This window comes from Hipposideros armiger, unplaced genomic scaffold, assembly GCF_001890085.2.
Source record: "Hipposideros armiger isolate ML-2016 unplaced genomic scaffold, ASM189008v1 scaffold_466, whole genome shotgun sequence".
NCBI lineage: Eukaryota > Metazoa > Chordata > Mammalia > Chiroptera > Hipposideridae > Hipposideros > Hipposideros armiger.
This window is the reverse complement of record NW_017731816.1, coordinates 1,146,374-1,172,408: the sequence shown is the minus strand read 5'-3', so window position 1 is coordinate 1,172,408 and position 26,035 is coordinate 1,146,374. Positions and strand designations below refer to the sequence as shown.

General features: G+C 51.3%; 1 protein-coding gene across 5 annotated transcripts in view; it reads left to right on the top strand.

Moving 5' to 3' along the window:
• The window catches only part of SIPA1L3 (signal induced proliferation associated 1 like 3), a 242,337-nt gene that overhangs the window by 209,950 nt on the left and 6,352 nt on the right, over nucleotides 1–26,035 (top strand). For 4 of the 5 annotated variants that reach the window (XM_019666286.1, XM_019666282.1, XM_019666284.1 and 1 more), the window contains 4 exons: nucleotides 6,897–7,118; nucleotides 17,883–18,048; nucleotides 18,833–19,079; nucleotides 23,553–23,696. In XM_019666286.1, coding sequence (XP_019521831.1) covers nucleotides 6,897–7,118; nucleotides 17,883–18,048; nucleotides 18,833–19,079; nucleotides 23,553–23,696 — 779 coding nt within the window. The remainder of the gene's footprint in view (nucleotides 1–6,896; nucleotides 7,119–17,882; nucleotides 18,049–18,832; nucleotides 19,080–23,552; nucleotides 23,697–26,035) is intronic. The other variant, XM_019666285.1, reaches the window with a different exon arrangement.

Below are 26,035 nucleotides of genomic sequence, written 5' to 3'. Positions count from 1 at the left end.
GCTGCTGGGAAAGGGATGGGCCCTGTCATGCACAATCGGGGAACCCCCACCCACGCCCTCATGCACTACAGCCCTGCCGTGGAATGTCCTGCAGCCTGTAGCGACTTGTGCCCATCGATGATTTCAGTGACTTCACAGACTCTCCCCCCAGACATTCGTCATGGGAGCCCAGCTTCTGGGCACACTGCCAGGCGCCAGCGCCTACTGTGGGCACCACAGTGGGCTGAGTGATCCCAGGCGGGCAGCCACCTGGCCCCCTGCCCTCTCCTGAGGCAGCACACACTCCAAAGCTTCCTGGGTTTCCAGAGCAATTTGTCAGAGCTGTTTAGGGGCAATCAGAGGCTCTGGCTCCACGTGGAGCTGACACAGCTGGGCGTTCCCAGGCAGGCAGGAAGCACGTGGCCTCTCTTCCCCAGGCTGTGCTGCGGGAGTCTCCAGGATACCGTTCTGGGGGCACAGCCCCGAAAGGTAATGTGAGGGCCTTGGGATCCGCTGGGGCCCACGCTGCCTGTGTTAGCTGGGAGGCCGGGGTCACACATGACAGAGACCTCCTCAGAGAGCCACAGTCAGCTTGGGAAGAGAAACCCAGGCCATCTCAAGAGAAGGAGGGAATCGAGCAGAGAGCTTGGGGGAGGGAGCAGTGCAAAGGCCCTGAGGTGAAAATATTTCTGGCTTGTTTGGAAAGAGCTGAGGGCAGAGGGGACAGACCAGATGGTGTGGGCCCTTTTGGGCACAGGGAGAACTCTGCCTCTTACCCTGAGTGAGGTGGGGCCACAGAGAGCCCTGAGCAGAGGAGAGCTGTGATCTGACTTGGGTGTTCCCAGGCTCCAGTGGCTGTGTGTTGGGAGGTGGTCAGGAGGAGGCCCCTGTGATGGGGGGTGGGCGGTGGTGGTTGGAGGTGGCCAGTACCGGTTGGCTCCGCATCAATTTTGACCCCATAGCCTCTCCGTTTCCTCTCTCTGAAGACCTGCTGCTTCTGCCCTCAGGCCGCAGGGCGGAGTGTGGGCACTCAGGGCTCCGTCACTGGAGCATTCTTCCAGCCATATGGACTGACGGACTCTTAAGCCAAGCCAGACACCAAGGACAGAGGGCAAGACTGGTCCAGCAGTTAAGGCATAGCCGCGAGGGGCCCACAGAGTCCCACCCAGGATATCAGGGTGAGCGGTGTTATTTCCTGGGCTCTGGCCTCTGGCTGCCTGTGTCCGGATCACAGCTCTACCACTAACTAACCGAGTGATCTCGGTCAGGCTCCTTCGTTTCTGTCAGGCTCCCTTTCCTCATCTGTAAAATGGCAGTAATGATAGACTCTGTGGTCTAAGGCAGTGGGGATGAGCCAACGTCATGCATTAAAGTACTTAGCACAGGGCCTGAGACATACGTGGGTCCAAAAATGTCAGCTGCTGCTAGGTCTTCTGTTACTTCGATGTATTTATTGTGCCTGCTGTTGTCATTGAGAATACAGGCCTGGTGGTTCAAATCGGGGTGTCTTGAGCCAGACTGCCTGGGTTTGCATCCTGGCTCTATCTCATACCACCTTTGTCATTTGGAGCAAGTTATTTAATCTCTCTGGGCCTCAGTTTCCCCACTTGAAACATGGGGATGGTGGTAGTTCCTGCCTCATGGGGTTGCTGGGGCGACTAAATGAAGTGCAGGGCCTGGCGGTGCTCACAGGCTCGGTGCAGTCACACTGTCACTACCATCTGCTCCGCCACTGCTCTTTCTCCTGCAGGTGGGGGCACAGCTCCCTTTGTGCCTGTCGCCCACCCTAGGCCACCCATCCAGACCAGAGTGCTCCACGTGCCCATGCAGCTGTGTAATTTCTCCATCCAGCCTGTAGTTTTCCAGATTTTTTTGGTAACCCTTTTACTCCAACAAAATAAATCTTCAGTGCTCCCCTAAGATATAACACGGATAAATGCATAGCCTCTCCGGGTGCCCCCACCCTGGTCCTGGCTGAACCCAGAGCCCAGGCTTTTAGCCCCTGGACACACCACATCCCTTTATAACTGCAGCTCGGGAAGCACATCCCCAGCCCAGCCTGCGCAGAGCACTTTGCACATATGATCTCATGGGGCAGGTGCTGTCGTTGCCTCATTTCTCAGAGGAGGAAACAGGCTCACTGAGTGGAAGGGACTCGAGCAAAGGTTGCAATGTGTCATTTGGAGCTGGGATTGGAACCTGGGTCCGGTGATCACCATGACCCATGTTCTCATCCCCCCCCCCTCCCGGTGCTGCATCATTGTTCGGGTCAAAGCTGAGGCCCAGGGAGGACACCTGTCCACCCTGGCGCTTCAGAAAGAAAGCATGTTCACCCTGTGGAGTGGTAGGCGCATGAGGAACTCCGCCCTGCAGTGGCCACTGGGGAGGCTCCTGGTCCATAGCTGTGTGGGAACCGACACCCGTCTCAGAGGGCTGGACTGAGATACACAGCATACGAGAGGGTGAAGGCAGGCACAGTTACGGCAGTGCCTTTGACTACAAGTAACAGAAAGTCTCCACTCAATTGGAGGAAAACTCTTAGCTCAGAGAACATGAAGTCCCAAGTTAGGGAGGCCCCCAGGATTGGGTAAATTATTGACTTGATGACCCAGGTTCTTACTTTTTTTTTTTTTTCTGCCTCCATCCGCCTACAGGCTGGCTCTCCTCACAGTCTCGAAGTGACTGTCACTCACCCAGATAGTCACAGTGTCCAATGGAAGATGTAGTGATGTTTTCTGCAAGTGTTTTTTATTTGTTTTTTAGCAGTGATCTGTCCCCCAGCAGACCCCCCACACACACACACACACACACACACACACCCTGACATCTCACTCAGAAATAGATCACAGGACCACTCCAAACCCATCCCAAACAAGTGCCATCAGTTAATCAGAATTTGTCCCTGGACTGGGTGACAGGTTGCCTTCTTCAAGCAAGGGATGAGTAAACTCAGCCTTCGCTTATAGGGTGAGGGGATTAGGATGACACCCACAGTGTCTGCCCCGGGGCCTGAAGAGGGAACAAACCATCTTAAAAGAGGTAATGGATGGAGCTGGCTGCCAGACACAGAGACAAAGGGTATTCACCTTTTCCCCCTTCTTCTTCAATCATTTCATGTGTTTCAGCTCACACAAGTTGAACATGCCTGATGACATGGTAGAGAAATATGTGCTGTAGAAAGTAAAAGTTAGGGGTAGAATCATTTATGATATATTCATAGAGTGAACCCTCTGCAGCCAGTGGAGGGAGGGGCTTGTATGGACTGACATGGAGAGATCTCCAGAACATACTTTTAAGGTAAAAGCCAGGTTCAGAGCAAGCTTACAATATGCTGCCATTTACAAAGAAAAATGGGGAGGATACGCACTCCCTCTGACACGCATGTGCTTGTTTGCACAGGTGCTCAAAGAAGAAAGGGTGGACCAGGGTTGCTTCCAAGGGGAGACTGAGGTGTCAGGTGGCACTTCCTTTCTGCCCTGTGCCATTTACATGGTCTCATTTGACTTATTGTATTCACATCCCCCATCATTACTACCTCCAGTGATAATCAGTTAGTGTACACTCCCCCAGAGATTTTTCTCCAAACATAGCAACCCAGTTCTTTCAGACTTTTTTACCATTCCCCAAAACAGGAAAAGTATTTTATATTACAACCCAGCATGGACAGCCCTAATGAAGAGTCACAAAACCACTTACCCTTAGCTCACATGTTTACTGATGTCCTTATACTAGTCTATTTCTTTCTTTTTTTTTTTCTTTCTTCCCTTAATGGTCAAGAGCCGTTAGATTGATTTCATGACCCACACAGTTGGGGAAAAACTGTGCATCCCTTTTTGTAAAAAAGACAAAACCAGGACCGGCCGAGTGGTGCAATGGTTAAGAACTGGCTTGGGACGCCAGAGGGCCCCGGTTCGGATTTCACATATGAGGGCCAGTGACACTGCCCTCCACAGCTAAGATGCTGAACAACAGCTCAACCTGGAGCTGGGCTGCCGTGAGTCGCTGGCAACGGCGGCGGCGTAGGCTGCAGCCCCTGTGGCAGTGGGTTGCCATGGGCTACCGTGTGTAGCCAGCAGCCAGTGTGAGCGGTCAGCAGCCGCCGTGAGCAGCCATCCAGAAGCCAGCGACTGATCTGCCTCGCCCAGGAAGAGTGTAATGATGGTGCCAACTTGGGCCAGTGAAGCAACGTCCTCCACAACTAGACTGAAGAGCAAAATGACAGCAACTTGTCTGTTCCCCTTCCCTCAATTCCCCAGCGCTGTTCCCATCCCCCCAGTTCCCCAATAAAAATCTTTAAAAAAAAAAAGACAAAACCAAAAAAGCCCAATAATCACAAAGTATATGTACATTTAAAAAAGAAAAAGAGCAGAGGCATGCTTGACACCATGCCTTGTTTCCACTTACTGTAGCTCAGACATCTGTCCTCATCCACAAACAGAAATCTACCTCATTCTTTGCACTCACTGCGTAGTTTTTGATCATATGGGTGTGCTTGGAATGATCTATTTAATCCCCTATTAAAAGATAGGCAGGCCATGTCCAACTTGATTATACACACCACTGTGGTAACCATCCTTGTACGTGCCTACATGTGCTTGTGCAAGCCTTCTGTGGCATGGATTTCTGGGAGGTAGAGGTTAGACTGGTGCTATTCAATCTTCAGTTCTCAGCTCAGAAGCCATTGCCTCCTTGGCGAAGCCCTCCTAACTACCCCAAACAAAGTCCGTTGCCAGTGTTATACTCTCCATGGCTCCCTGGACATCCCCCCACCAATGCACAACCTTGGCCCTGTTAATAGACATTGCTAAATTGCAAAAAGCATATATAGCCGGAGCTTGCTTTTTTAAATCTAGTCTATCTCTGCCTTTTGATGGGGATGTTTAAACAGTTACATTTAATGAAATTATTGATCATGGTTGGATTCACATTTGCCATTTTGCTCTTGGTTTTCTGTATGTCTATTTTTCTTGCTTCTCTGTTCTTTACTACCTTCTTTTGTTTTAAATAAATGTTTTTAGTATACAGTTTGGATTCCCCTTAATTTTTTACTATTTTCTTAGTTGTTATAATGTCCATTATATCAGTGTAATTCAGATTAATACTAATTGACTTGCAGTAGAACAGACTTTTCTCCAATATAGCCCCATTCTCTTCTCCCTACTTTGTGCTATTTTGTCATATCTGTTATAAACCCAGCAATATAGTAGTATTATTGCCTTATATAACTTATGTATTTAAGGAAGTTGGAGAAGAAATAGGAAAACATAAATTAATAGTCTTGTGTTCTAACTCAGAAATTTACTCTCTTGGACCCTTCATTTCCCCATGTGGATTCAAGTCACCATCTGCAGTCATTTCCTTTGACCTGAGGACTTTTATCATTTACTAGGCAGATGTGCTAGCAATGAATTTTCTCAGTCTTTGTTTATCTGGGAACATCTTTGTTTTGCCTTCATTTGTAAAGGATAATTTTGCTGGATGTAGAATTCTCGGTTGGCAGGTTTTTTTCCTTTGAAAATATCATTCCATTCCATTGTTTCATTGTATTGTTGTTGCTCTATATGTGACAAATCCTTTTTCTGTTAATGCTTTCAAGATTTTATCTTACTGTTTGACTTTCAGCTGTATTTCTGGGTGTGAATGTCTTTGTGTTTCACCTCCTTGGGGTTTATTGAGCTTCTTAGATGTGTAAATGAATGTTTTTCTTCAAATTTGGGGATTTTCAGCCATTATTTTTTCAGATATTTTTTGTGTCCCTCTCTGTCTTTTCCTACTGCAACTCTTGGTGTACATACGTTGGTATGCTTGACTTTGCCCCCAAGGTTCCACTGTGGCAGAACTTCCTTGCTCATTGAGCAGGGCAGGAGGATAGGAGGAGCCCCAGGCCAAAATGCCACAGATTTCCAGTGTTCTTACCTGACGTTCAGCAGTTTTTAAGCATAAATGATTCTTGGAGTGTTGTGTACCCTTGGTCAATTTCCAGAGTGATAAAATGGTAGTTTTTGTCAATTTTGTGTTTTGGGGGGAGAGGATTTGCCAATCTCCTCATTCGGCCATAGTCAAAAGTCCTGCCCTTTAATATTGCCAAATTGACCTTCCAAAAGGATTTATTGACTTATACTCCAAGGGCATTAATTTTTCTCATTAAATATTTCTTGAAGTGGAATTTGAATTTTATTTAAAAGTTTTAAAAAGTTGTTTTGCCTCAGTGGGGTAAGCAGTGGGGTAAGAATTGGGTCCTGGTTAACAGCATGAGGTTCATTTGTTTCATTAATTCCATAATAGTTCAGCATTTGGGTTATTGAGCTGTGGTTTTAGATAAGTTCAGCTGAAACTGTCTGATGTGTACTAGGTGCCTTAAATTTTTTTTTTTTAATGAATAGGCTACATGGAAAGGTATATTTTAAGTTTAAGAAAAAAAAAACCCACAGGTAACAGAACAATGTATTAACAGAATCCCAGTTACATAAAAACATTTCTCCCACCACCCAACGCTCAGAAAAAAGGTCCTATTTCTTTGATTGTATACATGTGTGTATTTGTAATTCATGGGAAAATGTTAAGAAGACACAGAGCAAACTGTAAGCCTTGGTTGCCTCTAGGGACAGGCAGGTGGGACCCCCACCTTCAGATGTGTAGGTTGTGCCCAGCAGACAGGGAATCTCACCGGGGTCATCCACCCACAGGGGTAACTTTTTAAGATTCCTAAAGAGATACCAAATGTGCTAGAAGGGCAGTCGTAGGGTGGGCTTGGGGGCTGTGCAGGCAGCTTTACCTTTAGAATTCTTCGCAGCAGTAATGTATTTGTGTCTCTCTTGTGTGAATAAATTTTTTTATTTCCCAAGAGTAAATTTAAACAAATCGGTTTTGTGAAATGTGGGATGAATTTGATTATTTCTATCATTTTTACCTTGCAGTGACATGAACTCAAGGGCTGGCTACCCCGCTCAGGTTTACAAGACTGCCAGCACAGAGACTCCTCGGCCCTCACAGCTGGCCCAGTCCAGCCCCTTCCAGCTCTCCGCCTCCGTCCCCAAGTCCTTCTTCTCCAAGCAGCCCGTGCGCAATAAGCACCCAACAGGGTGGAAGAGAACAGACGAGCCCCCACCACGGCCGCTCCCCTTCACTGACCCAAAGAAGTAAGTGCCTGGACACCCAATGAGGCACTGCCAGAGCCAAGCTGGGCATCTCAGGGCAGGGAAGAGGATGACACCTCAGTCATTCATTCATTCATTAGGATTCTCTGCCAGTGTACACACTGTGAACATAGCTGTGAATAGGGGGACAAAGACCCCCCCACCCTCGGGGAGCTGATATTTTGGGCAGACAGACAACAAATAGGGTAACTAAGAAAAGCCTGCAGTAGGTCAAATGGTGGCTAGCACTATGTGGTACCTGGATAAAGAACATTCCAGGCAGAGGGAATAGCAATTGCAAAGGCTCCTGAGGCGGGAGCATGCCTGGTCTGTGGGAAGAAGGCCAGTGTGGCTGGAACAGTGTGAGCACTTGAGGTTAGAGAGGCTCCGAGGGCTGATTGTGGAGGGTCTTAGGACCACCCGCAAGGGCCTTGGAATCTGCTGTGAGTGAGGTGGCACCATGGGAGGGTGTGGAGCAGATGAGGAACATGATCTAAATTGGGTGTCCCCAGAGTCCCTGTGGCTGCATGTGGGGCAGGACCTGTGAGGATCAGGGGGACCAGGGAGGACCTGCTGTGATGGTCCCAGGCAGGAGACGACGGGGCTAGAACAGGGTGGAGGCCAAGGAGGGAGGCGGGGCAGCGTCGGGATAGAGTCTCTGAAATGGGAGCAGACAGGATTTGCGGGCAGATGGGCTGTGGTATGAGAGAGGCGAGGTGGAAGATGATAGCAGGTCTTGTAGCCTGAAAGGTAGATTTGCCTTGAGCTGAGAGGGGGCTGAGCGAGGAGAGGCTTGTGGGAGAGGTCCAGAACTCAGTCCTGGGTGGGTTGTGTTTCCGATGTGCAGAAGACCTCCAGGAGCCAGCCAGGCAAGGGGTCTGGGGCTCCGGGGAGAGGCCAGGCTGAAGAGAGAAATTTGAGTGTTGTCAGCATAAAAGCACAAGGCTGGAGGGGAGGTGTAGGACTGGGCCTGAGGCCCCACCTGGTTCAGAGCATGTGAGGGGGAGCCTGGCGGCGTGTGGGGTCCCGGGAGCCCAAGGGTGATGGACCCGGAGTGGTCAAAGACTTGAGTGTTGGTTTGAGCCTCAGGGAGGTGACTCGAGGGTGCAAGAGAGAAGGATAAGGCAGAATTGGAGGCAGCTGTGTAGGTAGCTCGTTGGAGGTGTTTTATTGTAAAGCAAAGGAGAGAGGAATATGCAGTTAAAGGGGTTTTGTTTTTTTAAGGTAAACGAATATGGTATCTAACATTTATGAATTGCTCACTGTATGCCCATCTTGGGTCTAAGCTTCTGTACGTGAATTAATTCACTAAATCCTCACAAGAGCTCCCTGAGGTGGACCCACTTTATAGATGAGGCTGCCGAGGCTCAGAGTCACAGCTGCTGAACTTGGATCAGAGCATGAGTCCTGGTCTAAGGCTCTTCTGCTGGGTGTGAGCAAATCTGCCCTCCTCCATCCTGTTTGTTACATCGTCTTTCCTGACCTGGATGGAGCCATTCAAATGTGTGCATGACCCAGAGGTCATGAGGACAGAGTTATCAGGAGACAGAAGCAGGGTCCCTGGAGATGGTGGCAGGCAGGCGAGCCTGCTGAGCTCACACTGAGAATCCAGTTCACGCACCTCGCCGCCAGCCAGGGCGCTCTGAAAACCAGGTTCTCATCCTCCGTTCCCTTGATTAAAACCTCCAGCGGCTTCCCTGCTCCCAGGATTAATGATAAAGGCTCTTGTTTACTGAGCACATATTTTGTACCAAGCATCAGTATATCATGTGCTTTGCCCAAACTCCAGCGCAGTCTGCCCCCTTGCCCCTCCTCCCCGCTCATTCTCCCCTCACTCACTCCCCTCCAGCTACGCTTGCTGCTCCTCAAACTTGCCAAGTACAGGCCGACCTCAGGGCCTTTGCAGGGGCTGTCCAGTGCCTGGAGTACTCTTCCCCAGATCTTCTGGCTGGTGGCAGAGGGGCTCAGGCTATGGCCACCTCCTCAGATGGGCCTTCTCAGCCTTCCACAGCCCCTGGCATCATCATTCTGTCACATTTTTCTGTTTTACTGCCCGTTTCCCCCACGGGAAAGCAGGTACCACTGTCTTAGTCACGATACACTTGTAGCCTGCCTGGTGCTCCGTCAATGACTGTATGAGCCATGCACCTTGTTTCATTCTCACTGCACCCCTACAAGATCCTGTGAGGCCCCCACTTTTCAGGGTGGCCAGAGGGCCAGGCCCTGCTGACCGTGTTATACTCCTCCACGATGCAGCTGCTCTGGCCGCCCTCCCCCTGCGTGCTGTTCCCTCTGCCCAAGTAACCCCCTCCCCCAGCCGGTTCACTCCTACCCCCTGTATTGGTATGCGAGGGCTGCCAAGACAAAGTACCATAGACTGGGTGGCTCAACGACAGAGACATACTGTCCCACAGGCCTGGAGGTTAGAAGCCTGACATCAGGGTGAAGGCAGGGTCGCTTCCTCCTAGGGGCTGGGAAGGAGAATCTGTTCCAAGCCTCTCGCCCAGCTTCTGTTGCTTTGCTGGCAATCTGGGGCTTTTTGGCTTACAAATACATCACCCCAGTCTCTGCCTTCGTCTCCACGTAGCATTCTCCCTGTGTGCAGGTCTCTGTGTCCACATTTCCCCTTTTTATAAGGACACTAATCATACTGGATTAGGGTCCACCCTAGTGGCTTCATTTTACCTTGATTCCCTCTATAGAGATGCTATTTCCAAATAAGTTCACAGTCTGAGATTCTTGGGGTTGGGACTTCAATATATCTTTTACACGGGAACCCATAACACTAGCCCTCAGGTGTCAACACAGATATGCCATCCTCGGAGGTCTCCTCACCCGCATCCAGGCTCATCCCTCCCAGTGATCCCATGCTTCTTCCCTTCCATGGCGGACATCCCAGGGCACGTCAGCTGGTCATTTGCTAAGGACTTCCTTCCTCTTTGTTGCGCCTGCTGGACCAAGTGCTGGGAGAACAGACACCCTGAGCCCCAGCCAGGGCCCAGCACATAGTAGGTGCTCAGAAAATGCACCTGGACGTATGGCAGCCCTACACAAAGCAGCCACCCCCTTTTTTAATAAGATCTTGGAAAGGCTTTTTATATATGTATGTTTATATAAACATATGTAAACTAAGTACATAAAATATTTGGGGACACAAAGTTTCATGGAATTTTATAATATTGATAGATGTATTTTTTTAAAATCATATGCATAAGACATATGTTAATTTAGAATTACTGCTCTTATCCACGTACTCCCACTTCACAAAGCGGTTTATAGTCAAACTCTGCCTGAGCATTTTGGAGATAGTATCTTTGTCGTTGTTAGAGACAGTTCTGAGTCACTTAACCTAGTTTTCCAGAAAATAGCATCATCCCTTCCAGCTAAATCATTTGAGATTATACATTTTTTAAAATCTGTGTATGATGCTGTTGCTGAAATTTTATCCCAAGGCATAAGAACTCATTTGCATAGTTTATTTACCTACGTTTATTGATACCTGCTCTGCCAAGTGTTGTTGAAAGCCCTTTACCTGCATTAACTCGTTTAATCCTCACTACAGAACCGAGAAGTGTAGGTACGTAGCATCCTATTTTCCAGATGAGAAAAACTGAGTTACAGGTTGGGTAGGTCACTTGCCCGATTCCTTCAGTTGGTTAAGGTTAATCACTGCAAATATTATGATTGTTGGTTTTGTAATTTTTGTCCCCACAATATTTGTCACCAAATAGTATGAACTCATCTCCCCAGGAGTAATTACCCATTCTACTACGTTTCTTTGCCTCGTTTTCCATTGATTCTGGTTGGAGACCTATAACACATTACAAGCAGCATGACTGAGGCTGTGCTTCCTCCAGGGGAATGATAATGGTCACGGCCAACGCAGGGAGCCCTGCCTTTCCGCCACGCTGCTCCACTCAGGCTGGACAGACCTGGCCCCACTGATCCTGCTGGGCTAACCCACGAGAAGGATCCTATTCTTATCCCCATTTCCAGATGAGAAAACTGAGGCACGATTCGAAGTACCTAGCTCAGATCACCTAGCTAAGAAGTGGCAGAGCCAAGATTGATGCCCAGCAAGATAACTAACAGAGCATCTCGTCGTGAGAAGCTCAAGGAGGACGCGCACCCAAGGCAGGGGCTTGCGTCTTCTGAGGATCGATTTCTCGGAGGGAACAGTTCCTCCTGTATTTGGCGCTCTCCCCTATATTTGAGCATATGCTCTGTTTGGTGAGCAAAAGATGCAGCAAGCTAGTGAAGGACGGAGAATCTGTATGCTGAGGGGACTGAGAGATTCTGCCATAGATGGCCCCTCGCACTCAGCCCTTCTGCTGCAGGCCCCACTCTGCACAGGACGTGGCCGGACAGCCTTGTTTTGACCACTTTGTCCCAGGACTCTTAATTCCTTAGCCTGCCCTCTCCCGACCTTTTAGAGAGGCAGAACAGCATGGGGGTCGGATCAGGGCAGGAATCCCTCATTGGCTGCTGACCTCCTAAACCCCTCAGTTCCCCTCTCTTTAAACTGGGATCACAGTCATCCCTACCTCCAGGGTTTTTTGTGAAGACTTACTGAATTAATCCATGTGAGGCCCCCCAGCACTGAGTTTGAGCTGCACAGGGCTTAGCAGGTGAGGGGGTGACTGGGCCAGTGGCCTTCTAGGCTGGAGTCCCGCAGAGTAAGAGACACAACCAGCTGCTCTCAGCCCTGCCTCCTCAGCCATCCTGGGTACCTCCACCCCAATAGGCTGGTCCTTACCTGACTGAAGGGTTAGCGCTGCCCTTGCAGGCTGGTGGCCCCTTGGCCATCCTGAGACTCCTCACAAGGCTGACACAGCCAGGAACACGCGTCTGTTCTTCCAGGGAACAGCCGCGTTAACACCACTTATCTCTGAGTGTTCGGAGGGTCAGCCCCACTACATACGGTTGTTGTGAGATACATGTATTTAGGCCCCTGGCCGCTGACCCCTGTGCCGCAGGCCCTAGGAAACAGCCTGTGTTGTTGCCTGACGTGTGGAGAGTGGTTAGGAGGGCTAAGCCCCGGGTCATGTCCAAGGGCCCAGGCCCCGAGCGTCCTCATCTAGAAGAGGGGCAGCCCTGCCTCATGCAGGGCCACGAAGGGGATGAGATGAAATAGTGTATGTGAAGGGCAGCCTGGGGCCTGGGAGAGAGTGCTCAGGAGGTGAGCTCTGTCAAACTACCTCAGTTCACATCTGGCTGCACTGTCACCGAGTGCCAGAACCTCTCAGCTCCTCAGTGCCCTTGCCTGTAGAGTGATGTGATGGTAGTATGTTTCTGTGTGGCGTGAATGCAGCCACACGGGACGCACCGGCCCCAGGGGCCCACATCACCAGGAGCCGCTGGTACCACGATCTGTGCACACTGAGCTCTGCTTTCTTCATACGTGAATCTCAGGGTGGCTCGGAGCATCAGGCTGATGTGGGTTCAGGGCGTCCTCAACACTCTGTGCCTCAGTTTCCCCAGCCTTAAAAGTCAAAGGTAGGAGCACCTGTATGCCAGAGGTGGCGTGAGGCTTCGGTAAGTCATAGGGAAGTGCACAGCTATTATTGGCTGGGTCGTCGCGCCCGGCATCTGGTGGTTGACACCTGGCATTTGGGCACCCTTCTTTCTCAGATTTAGGGCCCCTGGGTCCAGCACAGTGCAGCCACGGAAGGAGCAGGGGAATGCCTTTCCCCAACATCCCCTCCCCATAGCACGGTTGCCCCCCACTTCCGCGGGCCTCTCCCAGCCATCCTTCCAGGAAACTTCACCTGCCGCTTGAGGAGGTACAGACCCATGAATGTCCTCGCCAGCTCGCTGGCAGAACCCTCAGCTCAGGCAGGCTGACAGTGGTGCTAATTAGCTTAATTAACCCGGCCCTGAGGGAGCCGCCCTAGTTGGAGGCCAGAACGCCAAGTCAGCTGGGATCAGGCCCAGCCAAGTTGGAGCCTTTGGTTGCTTTCCACTTCTGGCCCTCTGTCACAGGAAAAAGAAGTTGCTGCTGTCTGGGTCCTAACTGTAGAGCCTTCTTTGTCATTTATCTGTCTTTTTCTTTTCTAATGTACAAGTGGTTTAGTTCCACAACGTGACAAAATCCAAATTCAGACAATGTAGGCAAATTAGAGATTCTGTCCAGTGCTGTCAGTCAGAACCTTGAGAAGAGGGTGCATCCTTCTGAATGTTTTCTTCATTTTTGTTTTGAAACATAAAACAAGCACAGGGTTTAAAAAAAAAAAAAAAGTATAAAAGGTTTGCAGTGAGAACAGACTCTCCCTTCCCTGGCCCCAAGCCATCCAGCTTTCCTCCCCAGAAGCAACCATTGTTCCCTTTTTTCTGCATCCTTCCAGAAATTTGCCAAACTTGACCTAGCACTTGGGAGTGTGTGCACTTCCCTCGCCGCCACCCCTTTTATTTATCACTGTGGTCACTTCCTGTCTCTGCACTTCTGCCTTCATCACTTGCTCTTTTCTCTTCAGATAGCTTAGTGACAGTTTCATATTTGCAAGTAGAAGGTGATCTCATTCTTTTTAAGGGTCAGAGAGCAGTCCATGTTTCCTCAGAGGTCATTAGGTTTTGACAGTTATGGAGACCAGATATCTTGAGAAAATGAAGTAAGATTAGAGCTGTACAAGCCCAGTTTCGTGTGGTTTTTTTTTTAACCTGGAATTAATTCCATTCTACATTATAGCTTAGAATTTACAATGTAGAAAATACTAATTCTTCCAGAAGAAAGAGAATTAAGAGCAAAAATGATCGATTTGACTCTCCAAACAGAATTTCGTCATACCTTTTCCCTTCAGATATATCGTGACAGGCCACTAATCGTATCAGGCCATGAAACCTGCAGTAGATGAGACAGGTGCAGATTTGAGGGTTGAGAAAGTTCTAGCATGATTTCTTCTGGCAAGCCACTCTCCCACTATAGAATTAGGAATATGCTGTTGGCAGTCCTGGGAGCTGGGAAGGAAATTTTAGCAAATGAATACAAATAATATGGAAGGAATACTCAAGTTCTTTTGGCTTAACTTTTCAAAGTATCTCTATACTTTTTTCTGTTTTATAAAAGTCACTTAAACTTGTTGTAAAAGGAAGAGAGGAAGGGAGGGAGGAAGGAAGAAGGTAAGTAGGGAGGTTGGTTGGTTGGAAGGTTGGTTCCATGTGTGATACACATTTAAGAACTACATTTAACGCCTGTAGCGTGGCAGGCCCTGTTCCCCACCTGGACTCAATGCAGAAGGCTGCAGGTGAGGTGGGACGAGGAGCCCGCAAATGCACAGCACACATGACAGATCCTCATGAGTTAATGCGGTAAAGACATAGCACAGGATTGCAGGATGGAACGCACTAAGGCACGGAGGGAGCACCAGAAGGTTTAATGGTCAGGGAGGCCTCTCAGAGGAGGTGACACTTGAGCTAAGCTGGATGGATGAGAAACTGCCATTCATGGGGAATGCTAGGAGGCTACTCTAAGCAAACAGAACACTCAGTGTAAAGGCCCTGAGGCCGGAACATACCTGGTATGTTTAAGGAACGTTGGGAGGCCTGTGTGGAAGGAGATGGGGGTAGGGGGAGCAGGGCAGATTATTTGGGACTTTGTGGGCTGTGGCCAGGAATGTTTTTAGAAAGTGAATCCCCCCTTATCCAGTTTTGGAGCTGAGAGTTTGGTGAACTTCAATATATGGAGCTAAGCTATGTGTGGGTTTTGTTTTCTAAAAATGATTTCACACTATACGCACCATTCTTTATTCCCATGACCTGCCTGGGAGAACCTCTTTCTGTGTCGTGTGGATCGACTCCACTCCTCTTTAACAGCTAGATAATATTGGTGGGGCCTCACCTTTCCCCTGCTGGCTGCCCCTGTGTTTGATTTGCTCCACAGACAGGACTCCATGAAGCGTCCCCGTGCACCGTGCACCTGGTGCACGTGGGTTGGTGGAGGCCTTTCTGAAGGACGCCCTCCCAGAAGTAGGACTCCTAGGACAGAGAGAGAACACGTATTTAAGTTTTCAGCAGGTCTTTCTACACCCCTCCCAGAAGAGAGCCTTGTGGACAATGGCCCTGTCTCTCAGTAGACAAACTGAAGGCTCGGCCCGCTGCCTCTCCAGGGTTGATGGGCATAGCACGTGGCATGCCTTGCACTGAGTCACACACTCCCCCGTGCAGGGGATTCTGGGAAATGGTGAAGTCTAAAGGGAAGGGGGATGGGTAGGTCCCCTTCCAGCTCCCATGGAGAAACATTTTATGCTTTGGGGTGTGTGAGTCTCTTTCTGTCTTTTTTCTTTCTGTTTTGCTCTTGGATCTAAAGCTTTTCATTTGCCCAGAGAACACTTTAATGGAGCCAGAATTACCCTAGACCTGGAATTCTAATTTGGGAAGGAATATGACCTAACAAAACAAAAAAAAACTTGCCACCCTCTCTTCCTTTCTTTGTTAAAATCCCAGAGCTGGCAGCTGAGAAAATGAGAAAGAAAATGTAGACTTCACAACCCTCAGGAGCCCAAGACATCTTATTCCTTCAAGCGTTCAAAGACTCTCTTTACTTTCTCAAATTACAAAACGATGAATTCTAGGTGTCAGCTTTTTAAAAACTAGTTTTTAAGCTTTTACTGTTGTTATAACATATGATTATGGTAAAGTAAATTCAGACAGTTCAGAAAGGTATTAGATGAAAAGTAAAAGTTCATTTTTCTACCTTCTAATGACCCCACTTCCCAGAGGTAATCACTGTTCATCATTTTTCCAAGACTTTTATTTTCTACTTATAAAAGTGTATATTTTTAACCAAATGTAATTATGTTTCACATGTCGTATGTCTTTTTACATGTCATCTCTATGGTTTAAACATGGCAGTTGAGCACAGCAGTCACGCCTGTAGGCTCTGCGGCCTGGTGGCCTTGGCAGGAATCCTGCCTCTTCCACTCACAGGCCGTGTGGCTTTAGACAAGTGCTATATAGTTACTTTAACCTCTCTCTGCCTCAGTCTCCCGTCTGTACAGTGAGGGCGATAGTAACAGCGGCTCCTGGGGAGGGCTGCCGTGCAGATCTAACAGCTAGCGTACGTGGGGTCCTGGGATGGTAGATGGTGCCTGCTGCACGGCGAGGGCTGTGCTCCTGTTAGCTGTTGCATTTTCTCTCCTGAGTGTGGCAACACCTCAGGTCAGGGACCCATTTTCCACCAGGGAAGTAAGACCTGAGCCCAAAGGCTAGGCTGGAATCAGAAGACAGGAGGAGGGCCAGGGAGCAGTGGGATGGTGGCCTGTGGAGCTGGCAGCGGAAGCAAGGAAGCAGCAGAGAGGGGGTTGTGCAGCTCCAGGTGCTGGTCAGCCTTGGGCAAACTGTTACAAGAGCAGCCCTCACTTCCCAAGCATCCACTCCGTGTCAGGTACCGGACAAGTGCTTCGTGGGAAATCCCACAGTGCTGTTAGGTCAGCATGTTTTTCTGATCAGCAAACCAAGGATCAGAGGTGGCGGAACTTGCCCAAGGTCACACAGCAGGAAGAAGCAGAGCCAGGACTCAAACCCAGGCCCGTTCACCTCCAGGTCTCCTGCTTTTAACCCCACCCAGGCTGTGCCTCAGTGGCTTTTAGACCACAGAGTCTTCGGAAGGCAGTGGGGTGTCAGCTTTAGGATTGTTTCAGAAAAGACTGGTGATCAGAGTGCCCCGGGCTCACAGACCAACTTCTGGAATGGGAGGCCAAGTAGAAAAGTGGGGAAGGTAGAGTCAGGGGGCTCCAGCCCCCTGCCCAGGGTGCAGGTGCCTCGTCTCTGGACCGCCACCACCCCCAGTCACTTCATGATGTGTGAGCTCTCTTACCCCATGTGACAGATAAGGAAACCGAGGGTAGGGAGATCTGATGACAGCCCCTAGAGCACCTATGCCAGAGGTCTGCTGCCTGTAGCCCAGCACTTGCCCATAGGAACCAGTCCCTCTGGGGGTTTCTCCCTCTGGGAGGTCCTATCCCTCTTCTGTGCCTGGAAGCCCCGGTCTGGGCCACCCTCATTTCTCATGTGACCAACTGCAGGAGTTTCCTCACTGTCATCCTGCTCCCACTCTTGTCCCCACCTCCAAGAGGGCCACTTTTCTGTCCAGCAACCAGAGTGCTCCTTCTAAAACGCGTATCAGGACCTAGCACCCGCCAGCTCAGAACCACAGAGCCTCCCCACCTGCCATCTGAGTCCCCACCGTGGCACATGAGCTCCCGCACAGTCTGCCCGGTTACCCTCCCAGACCTCACCCACCATCACTCTGCCCTCGCTCACTCCACTCTCCCTGGGGCCTCCTCCACTGCGCAGACTCACCACACTGGGTCCTGCCTCACAGCCCAAACTTGCTGTTTGCTTCTACCTACCTCTCTCCAGCTCCTGCTCTGATGTCACCCCCTCTGAAAAGCCATCCTCCATCCCTGCCATCCCTGTCCCTTTACCTGGCTTTATTTTTATCCTTGAGAACTGCTCTCTCTGCCTCACATTCTGGGATCGCTTTGTGTTCATTTGCTCATCATCAGCTCCCCAGCTGAAGGTCAGCTCCGTGCTCACTGCTGCACCCCTGCCTGGCACAGGCGTGGCACAGGGTAGATTCTGAGGAAGTATTTGTGGAGTTTGTTGAATGGAAAACAAACAAGGTCCCTCTTCTGTCACACTTGTGCCAGGTGAGGTATAGAAGGCTGCGGTCACTCGCCCAGTAGTGGCGGGCCTTCATAGGTCAGGACAGCTTTGAGAAGCAGCTCCAGCCACCCCAAGGCCCCTCTGACCCTGACCCTCTCGTTTCAGGCAGGTGGACACCAATACGAAAAACGTCTTCGGGCAGCCACGGTTGAGGGCATCCCTCCGCGACCTCCGCTCCCCACGGAAGAACTACAAGTCCACCATTGAGGACGACCTGAAGAAGCTCATCATCATGGACAACCTGGCGCCAGACCAGGAGAGAGATGTGGGAGTACGTAGTGGGCAGCATGGGGGGCGAAGGAGGAGGACAGGCCTCCCTGCGGTCCCTCCAGCCACTTCCTGCCAGGGCCTTGGCCTTCAGCCCCTGCCAGCCCTGTTTGGATGTATGTGGCTTCGTGGCCAGCAGTCAGGACGTCACATTGGTCAGGGACAGAAGCACAGTGCAAAGCAGCTTGGCAGGCACGCAGGGGATTATGCCACACTAGAGGGCCTCACGTGACTGGAAAGGGTACTCTTATAGGCGCTTGTGTCCTCATGGAGCCCAGGGTGGGAACAGCCCCCACCTACTCAACCGAGTGGACCAAGAGTAGAGGCGGGGTCCCCAGGGGCCAAAACAGCAGTCTTTCTTGATCCCCCTTCACCTCTTGTCCCCGCCTACCCCTGACTGGCCATGCTCTCGGGCAGGTACTCTCTTTGGGGACTGAGGTGGCCCCAGTCTCTCCAGGGCTTTATCCTGCAGCCCACAGCACTGGAGGAAGACGGCCCTCTGTCCCCAGTGGTCCCCAGCAGTGACTGGCTCTCACTGGTTGCAGCTTGGGTCACACCACCTTCCCTAACCTTTCCTGAGGCTGAAGGGTAGAGTTGGGCCTCCAGAACCAGGTGGGCTGCAGGAGGAGTCCCTGGGGGAAAATCAGGATGCTTTGACCAGAAAGGGGACAGAAATGGATGCTGGGTGGGTAAGAACCACAGATGTGCAGGATGGGAGGGAGCCTCTAAGAACAGTGACCACAGGCGAGGCCATGACCGCACCCCGCATCCCTCCCCTGTCTCGGCAGCAGTCGCCACAGAAGAGCTTGCAGCGGACGCTGTCGGACGAGAGTCTGTGCAGTGGGCGGCGGGAGCCCAGCTTTGCCAACCCTGCCAGCCTGGAGGCGGGCCTGCCCAGCGACGTGCTCTTCACCAGCACCTGCGCCTTCCCCTCCAGCACGCTGCCCGCCCGTCGCCAACACCAGCACCCCCACCCACCCGGCGGCGGCCCCAGCACCAACCCTGCCACTGGCAATGGTTTCCCAGAGAAAAAATGTGAGCCTGGGCACCTGGGGGCTGGCAGGGGAGTTACCCCAGAATTGGAAAGCAGGGTGCTGGGGGGACTGAGTGCAGATTACCTGGAGGTCCAAGGCTAGAGGTCATCAGTGTCAGAGGAAGGGAACTTGGGTACACATGAACTTCAAGGGACCCTGGTGGATGGGCACTGAGTATCACCCCATGGCGCAAGGGATTGTTGGCCAAGCCTCAGGGGCTCTCCTGAGGGTCACCTAGGAGTCTGGAGCACCCAAGGGTTGAGGTCATCTACCCCAGAGATGGGGGGTCAGTCCCTCCAGGTGCAGACTAGGGGGCTCATCACAAGGGCCCTGAGGATTGGGGGTTTGCATCAGCTGCTCCCCCCCACCCTCCCCTTCCTGTTTCAGCACCAAGCATATTGCCTCTTGAATATTGACTTACCTTTCGACCTCCCCAGGTCTGCCAGCTCTCTGGGGCGGGGCGGGGCGGGAGGTGCAGGGGTGTGGCTCACCTATCCCTTTATTTATCCAACAAATATTTACTGAGCATCCCCCATGGAAGGGGCACTGTGCACACAGCCCCCGTCCGAAAGCCTTCGGCCCACCCTCTGATCCCTTCTCTGCACCCCAAAGGCTCTAAAACTGTAGGTGATGCAGAAGGCGGGGCCAGGCTCCCTGGGCCGTGCAACCTGACACGAGCAGATGTGAGGCTCTTTGTGGCCCTTCTTTACCCACCTGGTAGGAAGGATCTGTTGCTTCATTGCAGATGCTGGGTGCTGCCCGACCTCTGTGGATGTGTTACATCATATACAGCGCAGCTTTCTCAAATCCAGGCAAATCTAGACTCCTGAGACGTGTGTGCTCCAAGGGTTTCGGCTGGGGCTGTGTCCTGTATTGTCTGCATGAAGCCTCTTGTACACACTGGGTGGGATAGAGGAGGCTCTGGGACTTTTCTGAAAGGGTCTGTCTCCCAGCTTAAAATTCTCCCATGGCTCCCCCCGCTGCCCTGGCGTTTTGGGGCCCCACCTCAGCTCCTTCACTTCATGGTTCCCTCCGTGAGATCTTCCAGTCCACCAGACTCTCCCTCCTCAGGGCATTCCACGTGGCTGTTCCCTCTGCCAATCATGCTCTTCCCCCTACCCTGTTCTTGGTAACTGCTGCCTCTCCTAAGGGCTTTGTTCAGTTCATGCACTTGCCTGGAGATCTGCCCCAAGCCCCAGGCTGAGTCATCCCCCCATCTCACAGAGCACCTGCCCACCCTCCATTACTTTCATTCCACAGTGCTATGAGCCAGGCCCTGCTCTAGGCACCGGGCACACAGCGGTGAGCACATCACAGAACAGCCCTTTCCCAGTGAGGCTGAGTTTCAGTGGGAATTCCTCCAGCTTCCCTAAGCTACCCTCGGTGTTGCCTCTCATCCTTGCTGCCCTGTCTGTGCCTAAGGCAGGGCCTGGCACATGGTTGGCATTTAGCACAAACTAAGGAGAAGGTGAGAGGCTCGCACACAGGTGGTGTACACAGAGAACACAGACAAGACAGATTTCAAGGCTTCTGACTAGCTCTGCCTCATCCTTTCAGTCTGAACTCAGGTGCTGCTGCTTCCTCCAGGAAGTCCTCCCTCCCCTCACCAGGCTGAGTCAAGCACCTTCTCTGGGTCCCCACAGCCCCTTGGATTGCTCCCATCCCATCCCTGATCCCTCTGCCTTGTGTTTCCCAGTCACAGCCCCATTCACTCTGGGCTGTCACTATGTGGGAAGGAGACTGTCTCCCCCGCTGGACTGGGGACTCCCTAAGAGCAGGGCCTGAGTCACTGTGGTGACCCCCACCCAGGACCCTCTGTTTCAGAGCACACACATACACCTCTCTTTGCCCATCTGACTCCCTGTCCCCCTGAGCGAAGGAGAGTCTCATCTACCCTCAGCATGGCCAGGATCCCTGGGCCTCTCCACCTCTCCCAAGCCTACTCAAGAGCCTTTTCCAAGCCACGTTGGGGCTGAAGAGATACTGTCGGCCTGGGCCCGGGCTTCAGTAATGAAGGACTCTCCTTGCCAAGGAGCCTCTCAAAGCAGCACCCGCTGCTTTCTCGCTAGGCCTTGGCGGCTGTTCTGCAGCCCCGACTCAGCTCAGCAGTGAGATGCTGGCAGGCTGGAGATGCAGAGCGTGGTGGTCAAGGGCTCGGCATCTTCCTGCCCTCAGTCATCCCCCTGAGTGTTCATTCGTCCCACAAGTGCTTTCTAGCACCACTAGGCTCAAGAGCTGGACCCAGGTCCCCCACTCACAGATGTAATGTCTCTGTGCCTGTTTCTTTGATAGTAAAATGGGGAAAAAAATAGAGCCCACCTCATTGGATTAATCTGAGAATCAAGTTAATATATGGAAAATGCTAGCATAATGCCTAATATGTAGTAAATGCTGAAAAAACAGTAGCTAGTCATTATTTTTGTTGTTAGTATTCTGTCACCTGAGCAGACATTTTAATCCATTGAGTCTGGTTTGTACCAGTGGACTGGAGACCAAGGTTCAAACAGTATTAACAGGGATCATCATCTAATCAGCAATGCCGTGTGGGGTTGGGCTTAGAGCAGGGTCAGCATCAGACACCAGCAAGGGTGACCGTGGGCAAGGCACCTTCTCACTCTGAGCCTCGATGTCCCCCTCCACAACATGGGGCTCCTAACAGCACCTTCCTCCTGGCTAATTGGAGGTGAGGCTGTTAGATGTGCCCGTAGCACCCAGCACAGTGCCCAGCAAGATGACACGCTTGGGGAGACAGAGCAAGCCTGCTTCAGCCAGGCCCTGCCCTTCCTGCCTGCATCACCTAACCTCTCTGTGCCTCACAGTTCTCCTCTGTCCCCTCCCCTTTAGGGGCTGTGAGGCATCAGTGAGCTGAGGCCCAGCCCGTGGGACTTACTCCTTGGTTGCAGCAAATGCTGTTTGCAGAATGCTTGTGCTGTTACTTCCAACACCCTGAGACTTCAGGGGCCTCCTTTGCTGCCCACGGTGACCCTGCCACGTCTCAACACTGCCCAGACAGTGACGACCCAAATTCCATCTGTAGCCTGGCACGCTCTCCTCCACTCCAGACTCCTGTGCCCCACCCACTGGCTCCTTGTGGGGATCTGAGGCATCTCACAGTTCAGGCCTACCAGAAACTGATCCCACCCCCAGTCTTTCCCATTTCAGTGCCAGCTCCAAAACTTTGACATCATTCTGGACCCTTCTGTCTCACACCCACATCCACTCTCAGGATATACTGTTGGTTCCACCTACAAAATAGAGACACGATCTGCCCACTTGGTCCCGTCCACCCTTACCTCCCTCCTGGACCATCGCAGCAGCCTCCTTACTGCCTCCCTGCTCCCTGTGCCCCCTCCACCATCTGTCTTCTGAACAAAGCCAGGGGAACCCTGTGAACACTGCATCGGGTCACATCCCTCCCTGCTCAGAGCCCTCCTGTGGCTCCGTCTCACAGGAAGAGACAAAGTCCTCATCGCAACCCACAAGGCCCCTGCAGTCCAGCCCTGTCACTTCTGACTTCACCTCCCACTCTTCTCCCTCCCTCTGTGCCGGCCACATGTGCTGCCTTAATTTTCCCTAAACCTACAGGCACATTCCTTCCTAGGGGATTTTTTTTTTTCCCTAAGATTTTGTTGGGGAATTGTGAGAGGGGCGCAGTGTTGGGGAATTGGGGAAGGGGACCAGCCAAGTTGTTCTTCAGTCTTTGTTGTGGAGAGCGTCAGCCGCCATCTGGCTTCCCCTTCGGCAGTTCATGGCCTCTAAGCTCAAGGTGCTGAGTTCAGACTTAGTTGTGGGTGGGCATAGCCCAGCATCGAACAGGCAATCTTATTGTTACACCAGCTGAGCCGTCCTGCCACCTGTTGGCAGCTCAGCGACAGCTCAGTTCAGGCGCAGCGTCACTGGCCCATGTGGGAATCAAACTGGTGGCCCTATTGCTCAGAGCTCGTGCTCTTAAGCCAACTCTTAACCAACTGAGCCACTCGGCCGGCCCCCTTGCCCAGGGGATTTTGCACTGGCTGTTCCATCTGCCCAGAATGCTCTTCCCCGGAGTACCTCCCAGCTCATTCCATCTCCTTCTTCAGAGCTTTGTGCAGTGCCATCCTCCCCTAACACCCTGTTTAAAATTGTACCCATGGGCAGCAGGGTAGCTTAGTTGGTTAGAACGTGTACTTAAATGACAAGGTTGCCGGTTCAATCCCCACATGGGCCACTTTGAGCTGTGCCCTTAAAAAAAATTTAAATTAAATGAATAAATAAAATTGTACCCACATAACTATCTGAAACTCCTACCCACCTTTACCCTGCTAGCTGTTTTCTTGGCATTGATCAAGTAATATAGCACTTATATTTAATTGTATATAATTTAACAATTACATAATGTTGCATAATTATAAAGTATAACATAATGTATTAGTTTCTTAGTTTCTCTTAAATTGTCATTCTCACCTATTTCCCCATCTCCACTCTCCCCACCCAGCCAACATCTCAGCTTCGGAGCTCTCGCTGGCTGATGGGCGGGACCGGCCGCTGCGGCGCCTCGACCCTGGGATGATGCCTCTGCCTGACACGGCTGCTGGCCTCGAGTGGTCCAGCCTGGTAAACGCAGCCAAGGCGTACGAAGGTAGCCACCCTCCACCCAACCCTGCCAGCTCCTACCCTCTCTGTGCTCTAGAAGGTTTAATGGAGAGCTGTGAAACTTTGAAGGGGGGGCGCACTCAGGTTCCAGAATCTGGGGAGCAGGGTTCACATCTTTTCCTGTCACTTGCTCGCTGTGTAGTCCTGGGCAAGTGTCTTCATCTCCCTGATCTCCAGTTACCTTGTCTACAAACCAGGGGCGTGACTGTGCCCGCAGCCTGGGGCCACAGTGTGGATTACAGGAAACACTAAAACACAATCAGGCACAGAATGAGCCCTCAACAGATTATACTTTATATTATTATTACAGGGCAAAATTGTAGCAATCCACATTGTGTTTAGATTTGCTTTGGCTGCAAATGGCAGAAAATCCAAATTAACAAGGGTTTAAACACACAAGGTTTTGCGCAGGTAAAGATTCTTGGGACGGGCCGCCTGGGGCTGGTATAGCACTTGCAGAAACACGTGAGGGTGCAGTTTCCTTACCCTCGCAGGGAGGCTACTAGGGTTCCGGCCATGACATCTGGCTCTGACCAGCAGCAGAGAGGAGGACACAGCCTTCCCTTTAAGGACATTTCCCAAAGCCTCAGTGCTCCTACGCCTACTTCCACAGGCCAGAGTGTCACATGGCCACACCTAGCTGCAGGGCAGGCTGGGAAATGAGACCATGTGCCCAGCTGAAATTTGGGATTTGTTATTACAGAGAAAGGGGAAACAGATCATGAGGGACAGCTGTCAATCTCTGCCATTTCCTTCCCATGTGACCTTGGGCAAGCGACTTTACCTCTCCAAGCCTCCGTTTCCTCATCTGTAAAACGGGACTCGTGGTGATCCCCGACAGCGATGAACATATTCTTCCGGCTCATTTTTTCTTCCTTCAGGCCCCAGCTCTTTGCTGTCATCCTCCTAGAAGCCTTCCTGGTATCCCCTAGTCTGGACCAGGCACCTCCTCTGAGCTCCCACAATCCTGACCCCTCTGTCTGTGCCCCCCAGTCCCTGCCCTGACCACTGTGGGCCGTCGCTGTCTAATGGTGGGTGTGTCTCCCCACTGGGCCAGAGGAGCAGGACCCAGGGCTGTCAGCACTGGGTGCCCAGCACAGGTCTGGCACAGCGCCATTAACCAGACCCGTGTAGCACACATGCTTCATTTTTCCACGCTTGAGCCAGTGCCCATCTGGCAGGTGGCCCAGGAGGAAACCTTCTTCATTCTCCATTCATTGCTTCCATCCCATCCTGCAGCCTCCCCTGACCACAGGATGGAGGCAGTCAGATCTCTGGGGGAGGGCAGAGGAGGGAGAGTGGTCAGAACATATGAGGCCCGGCCTGTGGTCTACCCTGGCCTTACCCTTGGGAAACGCTGGGGAATGGCTGCCAGGCAGTGGTCCAACACTGCAGATGAACGTGACCCTCCGGAGACCTGACAAGCTCGGTGGGGAAGAGGGTTGCTCAGTGACACTTCCTGAAAGAGAGGACTCTGCAGCCACGATGACATTACAGAGCACCTCTTCTGGTGTCCAGCCTGAGGGGATGTATTAGGATTCCCATTTAGAGATGAGGAAACTGAGGCTCAGCCGCCGCAGAGTCACCTGGCCAAATTGTACACTTTCAACATGTGCAGTTTGTTGCATGTCAGTTAAACCTCAGTAGGCTGTTTCTAAGAAGTAAAGGAGAGGAGTAATGTGGGGGGGAGGTGGGGGCGGGGGATAAAAAAGCAAAGGACGGCAGGGAAGGAAAGCAAAGTATGTTGAAACTGGCGATAGGTTCATAAGGACTCCTGGCGCTGTTTTCTCTGCTTTGGGGCATGCGTGAAATTGTTGATAGAAAAATATTTCAAAGAGAATAGATACGAAATCCAGGATAGAAAGGATATTATTTGTTTCTCTCTTTCTTGAATTGTGTCTAACAGCTATAAAGGATATTATTTAGAGAATAGGGGAGATTTCAAGATGGATATTAGTCATTCTGTATAAATGTTAAATTTCTTGAGTATGACAGTGTGTTGTGATTCTATAGGAGGGTGTCCTTGTGTTTTGGAGAATTGTAATGAACTGCCACGATGCTGGCCATCTCAAATAGTAGGGGAAAATGTGCACACACGCAGAAGAGGAGAGAGAGAGAAAGTAAATGTGGCAAAATGTATGATGTAAGGGAGGGCTACTCTGGTTTTTCCTGTGCTCTTTGAGCAGAGAAATGTGCAGTTGATTGGGAACCTCCTTTGCCAGGTGGCAGTGTGTGTCCAGCACGTGCTACTCTGCTCCTGGCATACCCTGTCCCCTTGGAGCACACACGTAGGCCCACCTCCTGGGTTCTCTCTCTCTCTCTCTC